This window comes from Enhydra lutris, unplaced genomic scaffold, assembly GCF_002288905.1.
Source record: "Enhydra lutris kenyoni isolate GAN:26980312 unplaced genomic scaffold, ASM228890v2 scaffoldscaffold72, whole genome shotgun sequence".
Lineage (NCBI taxonomy): Eukaryota > Metazoa > Chordata > Mammalia > Carnivora > Mustelidae > Enhydra > Enhydra lutris.
In genome coordinates this window covers 335,904-352,684 of record NW_019154156.1, presented here as the reverse complement: position 1 = coordinate 352,684, position 16,781 = coordinate 335,904, and the positions used below count along the sequence as shown (strand labels likewise).

At 32.9% G+C, this 16,781-nt stretch overlaps 1 protein-coding gene across 5 annotated transcripts in view; it reads left to right on the top strand.

Moving 5' to 3' along the window:
• Positions 1–16,781, top strand: part of LOC111159941 (C2 calcium dependent domain containing 5) — a 99,646-nt gene that overhangs the window by 47,165 nt on the left and 35,700 nt on the right. For all 5 annotated transcript variants that reach the window (XM_022522634.1, XM_022522633.1, XM_022522631.1 and 2 more), the window contains 2 exons: positions 10,950–11,064; positions 14,529–14,624. In XM_022522634.1, coding sequence (XP_022378342.1) covers positions 10,950–11,064; positions 14,529–14,624 — 211 coding nt within the window. The remainder of the gene's footprint in view (positions 1–10,949; positions 11,065–14,528; positions 14,625–16,781) is intronic.

The following is a 16,781-nucleotide window of genomic DNA, read 5'->3' as shown; positions in this document are numbered from 1 at the left end:
ATTCCAGAGGAGCAGAATGGAATTTTTCCCAGAGCTTGAACGAGATTTCAGAAGAGGAATAGTAGCTAGGATTATTTAACTCTTAAAGCTGAACAAATACATCTTTTAAGCCTTAGTCTTCTCTTTTTTTCTTCTCTGGTTTATTTTTTTTTCTGCTCTTCTTTATTTTTTCAAATCAATTTAAGATCTTTTCTTCATGTAGTATTTGTGAATTCTGTAGTAATTAAAGGCACATTTAGACTGATGCCAGTTTAATGTATTGAGACATTGGAGACTCTGCAAGTTCCGTATCTTTGTGTTTAGGAACTTAAATTATTTGGAAAGCGCAAGGAAATACTGAGTTGATATACCTGACATTAATTTGGGTGTGACCCAAGGCTTGTTACCTGCGTTTCTTTGGACCATTGACTCAAATATTTTGCTAGATGGTGCCCACTGATAAGCTCCAAAATGATTTCAGGAATATATTTAACTGTTCTGTTTACTGAAAACATTTTGATTTTATTGTTGCTTCCAGGTACTCTGAGTAAGCTATAGAGTCTGGGAGAACAAATAAGTCTTACTTAAATAAGTTTAAGTAGAGAGCTGTATTTAAAATCCTATTACTTTTTACAAAAAACTCTTTTTTAGGGTTTACATGCTTGCCAGTTTGTTCTAGCAGTGTGAGAAATACAAGAACCCAGGCCGAGGGAAGAACACAGGAATCATTAATACAGAATACATTTTGTGTATTATAATTATCAAGTTATCCATTCTCTTCCTTTCCTCCCCTTATCAGAATATTTTTTTTTTGATTCACATGTAGGGAATCCTAGTTACTAATGTACTTATTTCCTAAAGGATTATGGGCATATAAATATAAATGCTTTTAATGATATACAAGTTATATTTTAATTTTGTTTTATTTTCAGTTAATTTTAATCAATTTAATCAACTACATATTCTAATGGTTTCACTATTACATGATTTTGATATAAAAACCACATTTTGGGGGGTGGTTTTATATATGTATTATGCATTAAAAAAGGAAGATTTTCTTAAGAACATTTTATTGATGTTCTTAATATTTCATAAATAATTATTAAAAGATTTAATTTGTTGAAAGAAGCTGAATGTTAAAACCAAAAAACCCCTCTAGATTAGCATCTACCATGATAATGATATATTGATTTTATGACACTGAGTTACTCTGCCGAGAGAAACTTAAGATGGATTGAGATGCCTGTGCTGTTAAAATGCTGTATTTGCACTCTCAAACGAATCTTGCAGCTATTTTTTTTCTAGTGAATATGGGAACTTTTCATTTTACACTTGAGTGTAGAAGGAATAAAATCTTATTTTTAAACCACTACCGCCTGCTACCTATAGATTATTATTCTGGAGTTAGTTCTTTTAGAATTTCCTCCTTTGTTAAATATTAAGCAACACGGACAAGAATGGGGTGGTTTTAAAAATCAAGGTCATTATCTTAAACAACTAGACTTTAGTTAATGTTAGATTATGATAGCATGCTCCTTCTTCTCTTTCTATTTCTACTTCTTATTAACTCTGCTGTCTGTGTCTTTCCAGTTGCTGTCAAGTGGTATTGTCAATTGTGTTCTTGTTTGTAGTGTTTTTTTGTTTTTTTTTCCCTACTATTCTGCACCTAAAACTGATCTACTAATTTGCTGTTTTGAACTCAGCCTTTGTCGGAATTATGGGTAACACAAGATCTTACAAACTGCTAGACTGGAATAGTTTCAATTCAGGTATTTTGATGGTCATTCAGTACTACATATGCTGACAAAAATTATGGCAGCTCAGTGAAGTTTTTAGAAATGTTCTAGATTAAATAGGTTTAATGGCAATTCAGTTATACAGATACATTCTGCAGTACATACGTTGTAACTCTTAAAGTTTCCACAGAATTGCAAATATAAAAATGTGTTAACTAAAATGAATTAACCAAAACCATAGAAATACCATAAATTACAAATGGCTTTTGTCAGTTAATTAACTTTCAGAAACCTAAATTTAAATTATATTTATTACATTTTGGACAGTTTTTTCATATCAGTAATTGACATAGGCTTTACAATTAAAGAGATGTTAATTGTTAAATATAAGTATTAAATGGCTAGTTTGATAAGCTTAAAGTCTGCTTAAACATTAATTTAGACTTGAGTATAATATATTTAGTATTCTATAAATACTATAAATATGTGACTATTACCATTTTTATTTATAATTCCAGAAGTTTTTCAAAAATTTGGTAAGTAAGAGCAGATTTTGGGGGGATTAACAGCTTTCATAAGCTCCCTTCCTTCCCATTTCATGTGAGAATTTAATTTTTCTTTTTAGGTAATTTTACGTATGGATATAGTTTGTAAAATATAGTTTGTAGCTTTTAGAGAAACTAAACTAACTTTACAGCTGATGATGTGGTTTCGAGTCAAAGCCAATTTTTCTTTTTGATAAAAGCATATTCTTCTAATATAAATATGTAAATTTTTATGTTCTTTATTTTTTAAATTAAATAATAGACCATTTTGATTTGGTATTAGAAGCTGGTATTTTGCCTGAAGGGTTTTACCAGTTCTTTGTGTCAGAAAGTATATATCTATTTATAGAAAAACAAATCACCAAGAGGCTTAACATTTTAGATAATATTTCATAATCTTTTCAATATTGTAAGCTTTTTTTTGTTCTTAGGGGTCCAGGATGTAAGTTCTGATGTAAGTAATGCATGTTTGACTATGAAGTATCTCATGTTCATCATGCAGGTTTACCTAAGTTCAGTCTAGTAAACAATCTGATCAGGTCCAACCTTTACAGATTTAGACTGACATCAGTTGGTAAGTCTCAGAGAAATTACCTCTCCTACTCAGGTTTTTGTCAACATGTTACCACATTGATTAAAATTAAAATAATCGTTTTTAAATGTTATGTGTTATACTTGGTTTTTAGTGAGGAAAATACCCTGCTGGATTCATTTAATAAAAATAATGTATTTTTAAAATGTAGGCAGATTAGTGTATAAGAAGTAAAAAAGCCTAATTATGTAAGAAAAGGACATTGGGAATAGACTGATCATTAATAATTTAAGGAGCTTAAACCTTGTCAGGGCAAAGATGTTTAGGGTGAGATGAGTGTTAGATAACGAACAGTCTTGGAAAGTAGAAAAGTAGTTAAATCTTATAATACTTTGTCCCCCATAAGCAGAACTACAGAATTTGGCAAGGAGAAACATGGTTGAGGAAGCGGTATATCTTGCCATCATTTAAAATAAAGTCAGATAGTGAGTGTATGAAAAAAAATGGATATAAATTACAGAATAGTAAAAGAATATCAAAGATGACACTTTCAGTTTAATGTTCTAATAGCTCTGTGCTTTTGACTGAGATATTAGAATCTCCTAACAGTATATATCAGGCTGATTTTGATATTAGGTTAAGAAAAATAATGTGATGATTCTGAAATACAAAAATGTAATATTTGATAAATATATTTGAATCATTTATGTGTTCTTTTCTGTGATTGGGGAATAAATTGCTGTCTTGTATTACCATAGAAAATAAAGAATTGGCCACATCAGTAAGAAAAATAATTGTGGTTATAATTTTTATTAATGTTAGAAATTGTTCATCAATACTGTACTTCCTGGATTCTGACACCATTTATTATGTGAGGTATCACCATTTTAATAATAGCTTTCCAAGAGAAAAGAGAAAGAAACTACTATATTAAGTATATTGATTAATTACCAGACATTTTTATTTCAGAAACATTAAAAATGTGGAAAGATATAAGAAACATTTTTATCACACAGTGGTATTTCATGAAATATGATCTGTCACGCAAGCATTTATTAGAACTTATTTTGTACCATACAGTTTGCTAGATGATAGGTGTGCGAAGATGTCAGTCACCCCGTTTTCGTGAAAGTCATATTCTGGGCAGTTAGAAAAATATGTTAATGGTTTACTGTGTGGTGTGGTGTGGTGTGATATAAGATAGAGAATTAAAGAGGAAGGCATGATTAACTACGTGGCAGGGAAGCTTGGAGAGGTAATTCTTGAGTTCAGTTTGAAGGATATATATGACCTTAATGTAGATTTTATATTTCAGACAGTGTATTTGGAGACATATTGTTCACTCCTTTGAATGTAGTTCTGAAACTTTAGTAGTGCATTGCAGAACAATCCCCTAGTCATTACTTGTTTGATGATATTTACCCAGTTATTTTATACCTATTGCTTGCCATTGAATACAGAATGTCTTTGTTGCTTCAGCTTTTTATTGTGTTTCCCTTTTTCTTCTGCTTTGCTGTCTTAGGTTGTGTTAGCTACAGTGATAGGAAATATTTTTATATAGCAGGAAGAAACTCAGTTATCTGAGAATTTATTTTAAAATCACGGTATTACCTTTTCTTATCTTGCTTCTTATGTTTCTGGCCTGGTTAATGGACTTTGAAAAAGACAAGCTGAATCTTGCTGCTTGAAAGAAGGAAGCAGCATTTGCAGATCTTGTGTGTGACATGCCCGGAATGGGCTGCATAGGAGTAAGACAGGGTATCCCATGGTCACACGTATGTTAGATCATTGGTTGTATAATGGAGAATGCATTTAAAGGCAGCAAGCCTAGAGACACTGCAGTACTCCTGGCCTGGTAAGTGACCTAGGATTTGGTGGTGATAGGAGAACTGAAGTTCATAGAGCACTTAACTATGTGCCAGTCACTCTTCCAAGTGCTGTATGATAGCAGGTCACTTAATTCTCAAAACACAGCTCCAAGATAGGCATTTTTCCTCTTTTGTGGATGAGCGAAATGAAGCATAACAATTTGCCCTAAGTGAAATAGAAAGTTGTTGAGCTACAATGTGAACTTAGCTACTCTGGCTTCAGGGCTTATACTCTCAAGATAAATTTAGAAAATATTTAAAATGTAAATCACCAGGACTTGGTAATTAGTAGAATGTGGCAAATCAAAAACAGTCTCTTAGCAGCTTTGAGCTGAGAGAAAGAGAAAAAGATGGATTAGAATTATCCTACATGGCTACAAGTCTAAAATCCCAGTGAGCAGTTGAATCCTATCTTTTGGAAACCCAACTCTATTTGAAAATTGAGTTATAAAAATATTTTAAGAGTAGATTTTAAAAGGCATAGCTCATTGCTTCTTAAATGGCTATGCTATTTATTTTTCTTTCTTCTGAGTTTACCACTGAAAGTTATTTCTGGGTAGCAAACTGATACAATTTTTAATTAGGAATAGTCTCAGTGTAGTTGAGAAAAAGTTGTTATTCTTTCTTCAGGTAGGGTACTTGTGAGCTTAGATATTTTTTCAGGAAGTCTCAAGAGGAAACAATAAAGTAGATATATAATGTGGTTTGTAAAAATGCTAGTCTGAAATAGCTTCCAAACTTAGACAATATTTTTAAGAGCAAATGTTTTAAGTACTGAGTTAGTAAAATAGCTAGATAACTTTTGTTTTTGAGAATATTTAAAAAACTTATTATTTTAGATTGTAGGTTTTAGGACATATGTTTGAGTTTTCTGTCTTCTAATAAATGAAGCAAGGGCTAGTGCTAAGGGAAGCTTTATATTAGTGGTCTGAATTCAGAAAATGTTACTCTTTTTTTGTCATCTGAATTATAGTTGTTTTACTTTGGGGTCAAAAATTAATCATCAAAACCAAGAAAAATAGGTATAATTATTACTTTAAACGTATTTTAACAAAATGAGTCAACAGATGTGTAAGGAACTATTAATAGAATACACATATCAGTCTGATAATCTAAATTTTTTTTTTCAGTTTTAAGTAAAAATCTTTTATTCAGTGGATGTTTGTGGTTTGCCTACTGTGTCTTGAGCATGATGTTGGGGATTGGGAACATGTTTGTTCAGCCAGGCAGACAACATGATTATACACCCAGTCTAGGCTATTTCTTAAACCAATTTCTTAAACTATTTTGCTGTGTATGTGTAGTAGTAGTAGTAGTAGTAGTAGTAGTAGTAGCAGTAGTAGTAGTAATAGTTGTTGTTAAATGGAGAGAGGCTTTCTTGGAACTTGAATTCTACTGATGATCCCAGCAGTTATTTTTACTACATCTGAGAGGTACTCATGAGCAGATATGCAAAACTAAGCTTAAAGTAGTTAAGCAGCTTTTGGTTTTAAGAATTTTAATAAGGTTTTAAGAAGTAGGTATATGGAGTTCAGGAGGGCATAAATATAGCCATGTACGATGTGTGAGCTTCTCTTTATACATAATGCAACATATAAATGTAATAAATAATTTTCTGTTTGTGTATAATGTAACTGCATATTGACTACTGTCAATTCCTTATTATCTGTAAAAAAAGTCAGATTTATAATTTCCTTAATTTATAAATTTTACTCTTTATATATATCTAATATAACTGGATATTAATTACACTATTATAACATGACATGTAAATTAATATATAACTTTATATATATAAAAAGGGAAATCTCACAGGTAAGGAGTAATTATATATCTGACTTATTTTATAAATAGTGAAGACTCTGGTTCTAATATAGATAAGAGAAGAAGACTCCGATCGGAGAAGACTCCGATCTAATATAGATTATATCCCAGGTACCATCCTAACATCCTAAATTACTACAAGTTGGTGTCTGCTCTGAATTTGCACATCATTTCCTCTATGATGGAACTGTTCTTCCTAGGTTGGTACTGAATCCCCATCTGGTTTGAGATTGTATATACACTTAAATCTGAACTCTGTAATTTCTGTTTCATTAGAGGAAATTTATCTTCTTCAGAAAGTTGTTTTGTGTTGGAATAATATTTTAAGGTATTTAAGAATATGGCTTTCTTATGCTGTCCATTGACAAGATAGATATCATTGTATTAAAAATGTTTATTTGAGCCCACCTAACATTTGATCTTGTTTAAACATCTCTTCTTGTTTATTTTAAAATTAGATTGAATAATTGTCCATTTCCTTTTTTTCTTTAAGTCAGATTTAAAGATTCTCAGTGGCAGAATTACTCTCTTCCAGAGTTATGTAAATACAGAATTAAATTGAACATTTTAGATAGTGTTTCTTAGTTGCAAGTGTGAGATTGCCTAAAATCTGAAAGGGATTCAGTTTTATAAAGGCCTATTATGTTGAGTTGTTCACTTCTTTACTTTCTGAGATTTATTTAGCATTTATTTTCATTATAGGAATCTTTACCAGTTTCACCTGCATTTCAGAAATAAGATAAAATGTTAAAAAGATGGCAAGATATCAAGCTATGGCCATGCTCTAGTAAAGTGACAGTAGTAAAATAAATTAATTGTGATGCCAACCAAGTGTGCAGACATTACCTCTAAATGAAGCATCAGTGAAGTATTGACCTACAGCCCAGATCATGACTACAAATAAAAGGATATAGTAAAAGATTGCGGGGCACCTGGCTGGCTCACTCAATGGGGCATACAACTCTTGGGGTTGTGAGTTTGAGCCCCATGTTAGCTATAGAGATTATTTAAAAATAAAATCTTAATAAAAAAAAAAGAGTTGTGATATTATCTATGAAGAGTTTTGACCCATAGTAGAAAAAAGTAATATAGTTTTAAATATAATTTATTTAATAAATAAATTTTAATTTCTCTTAAAATGAGGTCTTTTTAAAATTATAAATAATTCTATGGATTATTAGGAGGAGCATGGTATTTAAAGTGAAGATATTTTTTTCTTGACATCTGTGAATTGTTGATTAATTGCGACCTTCACATCTCAGCTGTATTTCCTTCAAGTGACTAAATTGTATCCAGTTTCATGAGTGGCATGTATAGTTGCCATAAATTTTTAAGCCAGACTCTTTGTTTTTGCCTTTATGTGAGTATAGTAGATCCTCAGTTTTGACTTTTGGAGAGTGATAAAACATTTCAAATTCAACTAGTATGTTTCCTCTCATAAGAATACAGTTAATAGCTTTTAAGCTTTAAAAATTCTATTATAGGATTAAATATGGTGATATTTCTGAATCTTCAGTTATATAAGTTAGGCTGAATCATTACTATGTGAATATTCTCTGGCTCATCTCTGCCATAAATATATAGACTTTGAAGATAAATTTATTTTTTTAATATTAATTAAATTGATTATTCTTTATTTTAATTAAATAACCCCTAAATTTAATAGTCAACAAATTCATCCTTTGGCTTCTTGCTTACAGTTGTAGATAATTATTGTTAATTCAATTCCTAGTTTGTGATGAAGTGCTCCCTACTGTATGCTTGCCTTGCTTTCACCTAGAATCTAGGGCCATTACTTTCTGTAACCATTTCAGTGAGCTGCCATAGTTTTCAGTCTGTACTGTCACCTGATCCAAGCATGCGCCAAAATATCCACTGTTTCTGGCTCCTGTCTGCTGAATATGCTTTGCAAAACCCTTTGTTCTCTGAGCTTTTGCTTAAGCCAAAAACAAAATTTAACAAATTCTTTGGAGTGTGGACATATGCCATTTGCTTCCTTAGCTCCCCTGTTATGTAACTCTTTAGCTTTTATTAAACTTGTAAATATTGTATTAAATACAACAATGGCATCCCCATGTGCAGTTGTGTGGCTCATGTGTCAAAATAAAGGCTGCTTGTGAACTTGCCAGAAGAATATGAATGCTCCACTTGCGCTGCATTCAGCTTTTTGTTTTGTTTATTATTTTTTTTAAATCAGCCACTTACTCTTTCATAGTGTTTGGTTTAATTATCTGATTATTTTGTGTGTTATACCAAGGTAAGTTTGATGTATATAAACTTTGTATTCTATGTGGTTATATGTATTTCATAGTAATTATTACTTACTTTCCCATTTGGACATGCTGGCCATTTCTAAATAAATATATCCTGAACTTAAAATAAGTAACTTCCTCCATTTTTTTAAAATTAATTTAAAAAATAATGTTATAGATTACTTTCTGTAAAATTCAATTTAAAACAGAAAGGCTGCCATGTATTACTTGTGGCACAGATGTAGGCAAATCTAATGTGAGAAAATCTGCTTTTATAGAAACATAGTATACAGTTATTTGCTTTAGCAAATAATATTTTAAATTCCCAGAAAGGTTTAAAAAGTAAATAGCAGGTTCTACTAGTATTTTTAAAGAAAAGTTAAACTTTATTTTACACAGCTTTTGAGGGAAAATTGTTGTTTTTCAAACTGAGATGTATTTCTCTTATTATCTATGATACTTACTTTTAGAGAATCATAAATAAGTTGATAGATTGAGCAACTGCTTGAGTAAATTTTTGTCTTATGATAAAAATTCCCTTATTAAGAAAGGAAGACATTAAATAGATACCCAAATTGGTCTGGGAACATGTATACCTAAAAAAGAGAATGGGTTTGAGAGTGTATTTGTGCTGTTAATGTCTGTATTTCAGGGGGAATATGAAGAAATTCTTTAACATAATAATGTATGTGCTACCTAATTGCCTTACACATTTCTTACACAAAATTGGGCTACCTAATTGCCTTACACTTTTCTTAATTCATAATATTGATTGCTAATACCATATTGTAGTCTTTTCTATTTTTCTTCTTTCTTTATTTTATCTTGTCCTTGGATCTCTTCCTCAGTTTCCTGGAGTCTGGATTTCTTTGGTTTTTTTTTCTGAAAGACAGTTTTAGTGTAGCTCTGTCTTGGATCCAAAACTTTAATACAAGAACTGGCTGGCATCATTTGTAGCTCTGGCTTTTATCTCATTTCTCTATTTTGCTGATCCTCCTCCCTGTGGAGGAAACAAAATTACCTCCTAGGAATGTCAGCTATAACAAGCCTCTTAACCTTTCTTTATTTTACTGTCATCAGTATTTTACTAGTGAGTATAATTCTCCTTATTCTGCTTATTTAAAAAACATTTTGAAAACTGAGTATGTACTGAAATTCAAAAAAGAAAGCTTTTGGATTGTTTGATTTTCAGTTTTAATAGTGCCTTTTATATGGAAAATTTACAGCAGGAGGTTAGCATCCTATTTTGAGTTAGATTAAGTTTTTTCTATCCCAAATTGTTCCCAAATGGAATGGGCCCCCAAAAGAAACACATTAGGATATGCTCATTATAGACTGTTTCTGTTTTTAACATCTTTGCACATGAAATGTTACTATAATTTGCAGCTGCTCTTCACCAGTACTTTGTAGCTAAATGCAAGTGATTAGGAAGGATGTGTGCCAGATGCTCCATTTATAATGCTCTATTACAAGCAATATTGGACTCCTCTGTGGTAATAAAATGCAGTGCTGTGATTCTGAGGCATTTTCTTAATTACAGAACCATATATGAAGTTACAATGTACTAACTGAAATTTGTCCTTATATACATTAACCAAATTATTTGTAATAATCTTTAAATGTATTTGCTTTCTTTATTTTTAAATTGGCTAGTCCCTTCATTTCTTGTTACTTTGCTTTAGGACCCACAAGGATGGCTACATGGCTTTCTCTTTTTTAAAATTGACAAATATTTGCCTTGGAAAAAACCTAGAATATAGTGGGTTATAAAAAAAAATAGGTACCAGGAAATGAAATCAGAATTTAAATTAAACTTATGGATATGACTCAAAATGTTCACTGAGCAAGGTGAGTGAGACACAGAATATCCTCTCAGTTTAGGATTAGAATCTGGAAACTCTGGGTCTACATTTTAAGTTGTAGGTAATAAAATACCTCTCTATAGATGTCCCCTGAAGTAAAAAGCAAGTAGAACTAGCTGGTTTATTTTCTATCAATCAAGTTTAAAATGTTAAACTTTTTTGGAAGTAACATTGAATTAAAATGTTAATAAACCTTTTGAGAAATAACATTTTAAACATGTGAAGTCAGTTTTAAAATCTGTTATAGACCAGTATGTCTTTGCCTTCCAAAGTATGTTCATTTTAAACATTTCTTTATCATATAGACAATGTGCTATTGAGTAGTGAACTGATTTAAAATTTATTTTTCAGATGAACCAGAAACTCGAGATGCGTGGTGGGCAGAAATCAGACAAGAAATAAAATCACATGCTAAAGCATTAGGCTGTCATGCTGTAGTGGGCTACAGTGAATCAACTAGCATCTGGTAAATGATAACTTGATTTCCTAGATGCTGTAATTTACAGATTGTCATCTGAAAGGGTAAAAGTTTTATGCAAGTATAGAGAAAAGAATTGTGTCATGATCTAGGAGCATGGGCCTTGGGAGTACATCAGACCGAGGTCCATGTGCCACGTTTGCCACTAAATTGCTGTAAAACTTGGGGCGCCTGGGTGGCTCAGTGGGTTAAAGCCTCTGCCTTCGGCTCAGGTCATGATCCCAGGGTCCTGGGATCGAGCCCCGCGTCGGGCTCTCTGCTCTGCGGGGAGCCTGCTTCCTCCTCTCTCTCTCTCTCTGCCTGCCTCTCTGCCTACTTGTGATCTCTGTTTGTCAAGTAAATAAATAAAATCTTTTTAAAAAAATTGCTGTAAAACTTTGGGAAAGTAACTACTCCTCTGAGCCTCAATTTATAGATTGAAATGGAGATAATGACCACCTATCAATTAAGGTTATTGAAGAATTAAATGAGAATTGATACTGGCACTTAGCAACTATTAATTCTAGGCCGACTACTCCATTTTGTGACCCTGCTAATTCCTTCCTCTGGAATATTGGGACCCTTGATCTGTTGTAAATGAACTCCCATTTGTCTCTTAAGTTTGTCTGTAAACTCTTTCTGCCTTCTTTCACTAATCCTGCCAACACATCATCCTTCTTGTCTCTGTCAAGTTAGGAAGGGACTTCTATACCTTTACTCTCAATTCCTTTTTCTCCTACCTTTCCTTTCAACAAACTCTGTTATTTTAAAGTCCTTGCCATTCCACAGTTCAGACTTTACTGCCTCCAAAATATTCTTCCGCCTTTCTTAATTCTCTGCTATCTCCACCAATTGAACATGATTACCCTCCTTCCAACAGCTTGACCTTGTGCTTTCTCATTCATAAGTCCTCCTCTATCCCCACTTAACTTTCAACCACATTTTGGACTTCATTATTCCTCAAAACTGTTTACCTTTAAAAATTTTGAAACTATAAAATTTCACTCTTGGATCACAGCTTGATATTTTCCATCCATCTCATTTGCCCATTTACATCTGGCTTATTTTGACTCTTACCTTGACCAAGACTTTGCCCAGTTCCTTACTCAGGTTCTGATTTAACTTTATGACTGCCATTGATGAACCCTGTTTTCAGCCCCTCAAAAAGTTTATTCCAGGGACTCCTGGGTGGCTCAGGTCATGATCCCAGGGTCCTGGGATGGAGCCCCGCATTGGGCTCCCTACTCAGCGGGGAGTCTGCTTCTCCCTCTCCCTCTGCCTGCTGCTCTGCATACTTGTACTCTCTCTCTGTCAAATAAATAAATAAAATCTTTTAAAAAAAAGTTTATAACAGATATCCTCTAGAAATTGTTTGACCTTCTGCTATCTTATTTTTCCACCTATTCTTGAATAATTCTTACTGTCAGCTGTTACATCGGTAGTTCTCTTGTGCTTTTGGTGGTCTTTATTGTTAGGAGAAAAATGATTAGACTCCAGTAAATGTGGACATTACAGAGACATGCTGTTTCATCTTCTGAGGGCCCTTTCTTTTCTTCGGCTGACTATGTATGATGTTCTTGCACCTTCTTGTCCCCAGTGTAGCTGTTCTACTTGTGTTAAACTAATAATTTTTTATGCTTATCCTGCCTTACTTCCCAGTAGATAGTCTTGGCTCATTCATAGTTTTAGTGTCATATGCTTTCAGTTCCTAGGGTTATAGTTTTTTTTTTTTTTTTAATTTTTAAAAAAGATTTTATTTATTTATTTGACAGAGAGAGATCACAAGCAGGCAGAGAGACAGGCAGAAGCTGGGTGGGGGAGGGAAGCAGGCTCCCCGCTGAGCAGGGAGCCTGATGCGGGACTCCATCCCAGGCCCCTGGGATCATGACCTGAGCTGAAGGCAGAGGCTTAACCCACTGAGCCACCCAGGTGCCCCCTAGGGTTATAATTTTAAAATATGTAGTGGTGGGTTTTTTGGTTTTGTTTTTTAAAGATTTTGTTTATTAGAGAGTGCAGGGGGGAGGAGCAGAGGAAGAGAGAGACTCCTAAGCACAGAGACTGACTCAGGGCTTAATCCCATGACCCAGAGATCATGATGTGAACTGAAATCAAGAGTGGGACACTTAAACAACTGAGCCACCCAGGAGCCCTTAAAAGTTAGTTCTTGCCATCAGATTCATTTCTCCTGGAGGATTATGACAAGTATAACACATTTTATGATAGGGATGCTGTGGGATCTAGAGGGTTGGAGTTTAGAAGTAAGATCGGAAGAAAGTGTTAATGAAAAAAAAAAAAGAAAAAGTGTTAATGAAGTAACTGAAACTTCAAACTAAATCTCAGGGAATGAGTGTGAATTATGTGAATGAAGAGAGGAGGCATGAGGGGAGTGTTCCAGGGCGGAAGAATAGCATACAGAGAAGTCCAGAGGTGTAGATTCAGTGTGGCAGGGGATAGGTCACAGATAGATCCAGGGATCTACAGAAAGGAGTCAATTTACCTAGACGTTTGAATTCACCTGATTCAAGCTTCTTTTTTCCCTCTGGACCTCAAAACAAGTCTTTGTGTTTAAATCCTATCTATCTACACATTTTTTTTCTGTTCTAATCCATCCGATTTACTATTACTGGATGAACTCTCTGAAATGTACTTCTGCTCTCATAGCTCCTTCTTACTTAATCCAGTACTCTCCGAGGCTCCACGTTATTCTTTGGCATTTCCAGTGCCCACTTAAACATTTTAAGCCTGGCCTCTCTCTACTCAATTACAGATCAAGTGACCATTTCTTTCATGTCATTTCAGGGTTCTGGTCCGTTTATACTTTGTTTTCATCATTTTGTCCCTTGACCGCTACTTTTGTCATTTGCTTTAGGTGATATCATTCAGTAATTTTATTGATCATTTAAAATTAGGTAATATGTAATAAAGAAAGAATTCTTTTGAAAATCACTTTTTATCATACATATAATGATGTAGTTTAAGCTACATTTAGTATATTTTGAATACTATTTGTTTCAAATACATTTTGTTATTAAGTTTAAAGTAAGGTATAGCAATAATGACATTGATCATTACATATTAAGCTTTTAAAGTAACTTTAATAAACTTTAATGTCATTTAAAGAGTGCTTTAATATAGTTTTATGGATTATTGCTGAATTCAGCAATATAATTTGTTACTTTTATTTTGAAACATTTCAGTATTTGTCAGTTTTACCATATTTTAAAGGAATTTATTGTCATTAATATTATACTTTATCTTTTATACTTCTAAAGTAGTAACACTTGCCCTTTTCATTTTAATAATTATTTCTATCTTTTATTCTAGGGTAGGAGATAATCCTATGATATGATTAATATTTAGTAGAGTCTAACTTGAATTTAAATTGTCACCCTTATAATCACTTTGATATTGAACACTTTCCAAAGCTAGGCTGCCTGGAGATAATAACTATTTAATATTTTTTTCTCTTATAGTGAAGAGGTCTGTATTTTATCTGCATCCGGCACGGCAGCTGTACTCAACCCTAGATTTCTGCAGGATGGCACCGTGGAGGGCTGTTTGGAACAGAGGTTGTCATGGCAGCCTTGCTTCTTTTCTCTAAGGGCAAGGAAGGGAGAAGTTGACTTTTAACTTTAGAGCCAGGATAGTTCTGTATGAGGGTGGGTTTCAGTGGTACACTGTAGGGATCAGGACCAGGGCACTTTACTGCTTTTTACCTAAAGAAGTACTGAGTTCTATACTACATGACACACCTTATTATAATTTTCCTAGTATCTTGATAAATTACATGTGTGACTATCAAAGAATTTCAAGTATTTATTTTTTTGTTTGTTACAGTATAGAAATAATTTTTTATTTTTTCCTTTCCCTTTGTCTTACCTCTGAAACAGAAAAAGGTCATAAAACAATTTGCATAAAGAAAATTTATAATTTATAAAACAAAACACTATTTTACCAAAATTATATATAAAAGTTCCTAGAAAGTGAAGTATAACTTTAATGTTTGTGAAAGAGAAAGTGAAAGTGAAATTAAATGAGATTACTTTTTAGTTTATTTATTCATCCCTTAATCTATCTGTAGGCTTCCAAAAATGTCAAAAATGCTTCCCATAAACAGATGAGATTATCAAATACACGTACAGAAAACTGTTTGGTGCCAGAGTATACCTGGATAATGTAAATTTTAATTACCCCTTACTCCACTGTTTGCATACTTGCTTTATTTTTAGTGTAAATTTGCAAATCTCTGTATAACAAAAATATTCTAGCTCAGGCAGGCAAACAGAAGACCTTGGTCGGTTTCTTCTTTAGCTTGTATTAAAAATGGATTTTGACCATAATATATTACTGAGCATTGAAAGTCATCATAAATAGGAAAATAGATATGTGGAACATTGTGAAGTATATTAAAAATCAGAGTGTTCTGTTGAGAAAACTGCCTGCTGGTGAGTTGTCCAAGTGATGCTCCATAGTTCTGACACATGTCAGTTGATTTTCATTCTTGAGTGGTTAGAAGTCTGATTTAACAAATGACCTTTCCCATGCAGCTTGATTATTTTGATATTCTGGCTTGGGTGGATACAGTGAATTCTCTTTTGTGGCATTCTAGTGCAACAGATACCATCCCTATCTGCAAAAGAGGAAAATGCCCTTTTTTCTTATTATACAATTATTTCTGCTTACTAGAGAAAATTTGAAAAATATAGGAAAGTAGAAGGAAGAAAACATTCCCCATGATCTCAATATTCAGAGATAGTCCCTTTTCTAGATTTCATATTTCAAATGCTTTCCTAAATTTAAATACTTCTATTTTTATGCCAATAATATTAAATCACTTAAGTTCAAATTTCTGTGAGGTGTTTAGTTAAAAATTGCCCCAGTTTTCATCCTTTTATGCCTTTTTGTAACACATAGGCTTTGGCTCAAACAACCTGACATTAGAATCTGAGGTCTGCTACTTAGTATTTAGTGTGACTGAACAAATTACTTAGTATCTCCAGTTAGTTTCAGGCCAAGAAGAACTAGTTTTTGTTACTGTTTGCTGCACATTATATTGGGTGTATTTAGCTATGCTTATTAGCCTTTCTGGGTAAGTATTATTATTCTAGTTTTATAGATGAGGCTCTGAGAGGTTAAATGACTTGTGCGAGGTCATACAACTCCACTTAGAATCTGTTTGATTTCTCTATTACTTCTAATATACCAGAATGCCATCTCAACAATAAAAGAAGAATATCTGGGAGTGATTAGATTTAGAGGGTTATTGTGGATATTTAGTGAAATAATATGTACAAGGAATTTGCAAGAAGCCTGACTCATAATAGATACAGTACAACTTTCCTTTCTCTTTTATTTGTCCACTTGCCAAGTTTCAACTTCTACTAACAGGTCACTTTAGCTTAGAGTGAATTGAGAACCCATGTCTTTCCGGAGCCCTAGAAGGTGTGGCTTTGTGAAAGTCTGGAGTTCTCCATGAACTTCCTTTTGCTTTCATTTCTGTTGTTCCCCGAATTTCCTGATATTTGATGAGTGAAAAAAATACTTAATCATTCTAAAATGAATTCATAAACATTATCACAACAAACATTTTACAGTGATTGGGAAGGTTGTGTGTGGTCCTTTGTGGTTTATATATGATATATATGTTATTTGTGAAATGGTTCTCCGAAATCTTAAAGCAGTCACTAGAAATTAGAAATGTTAGATTATGCCTATTTTGACTTTTT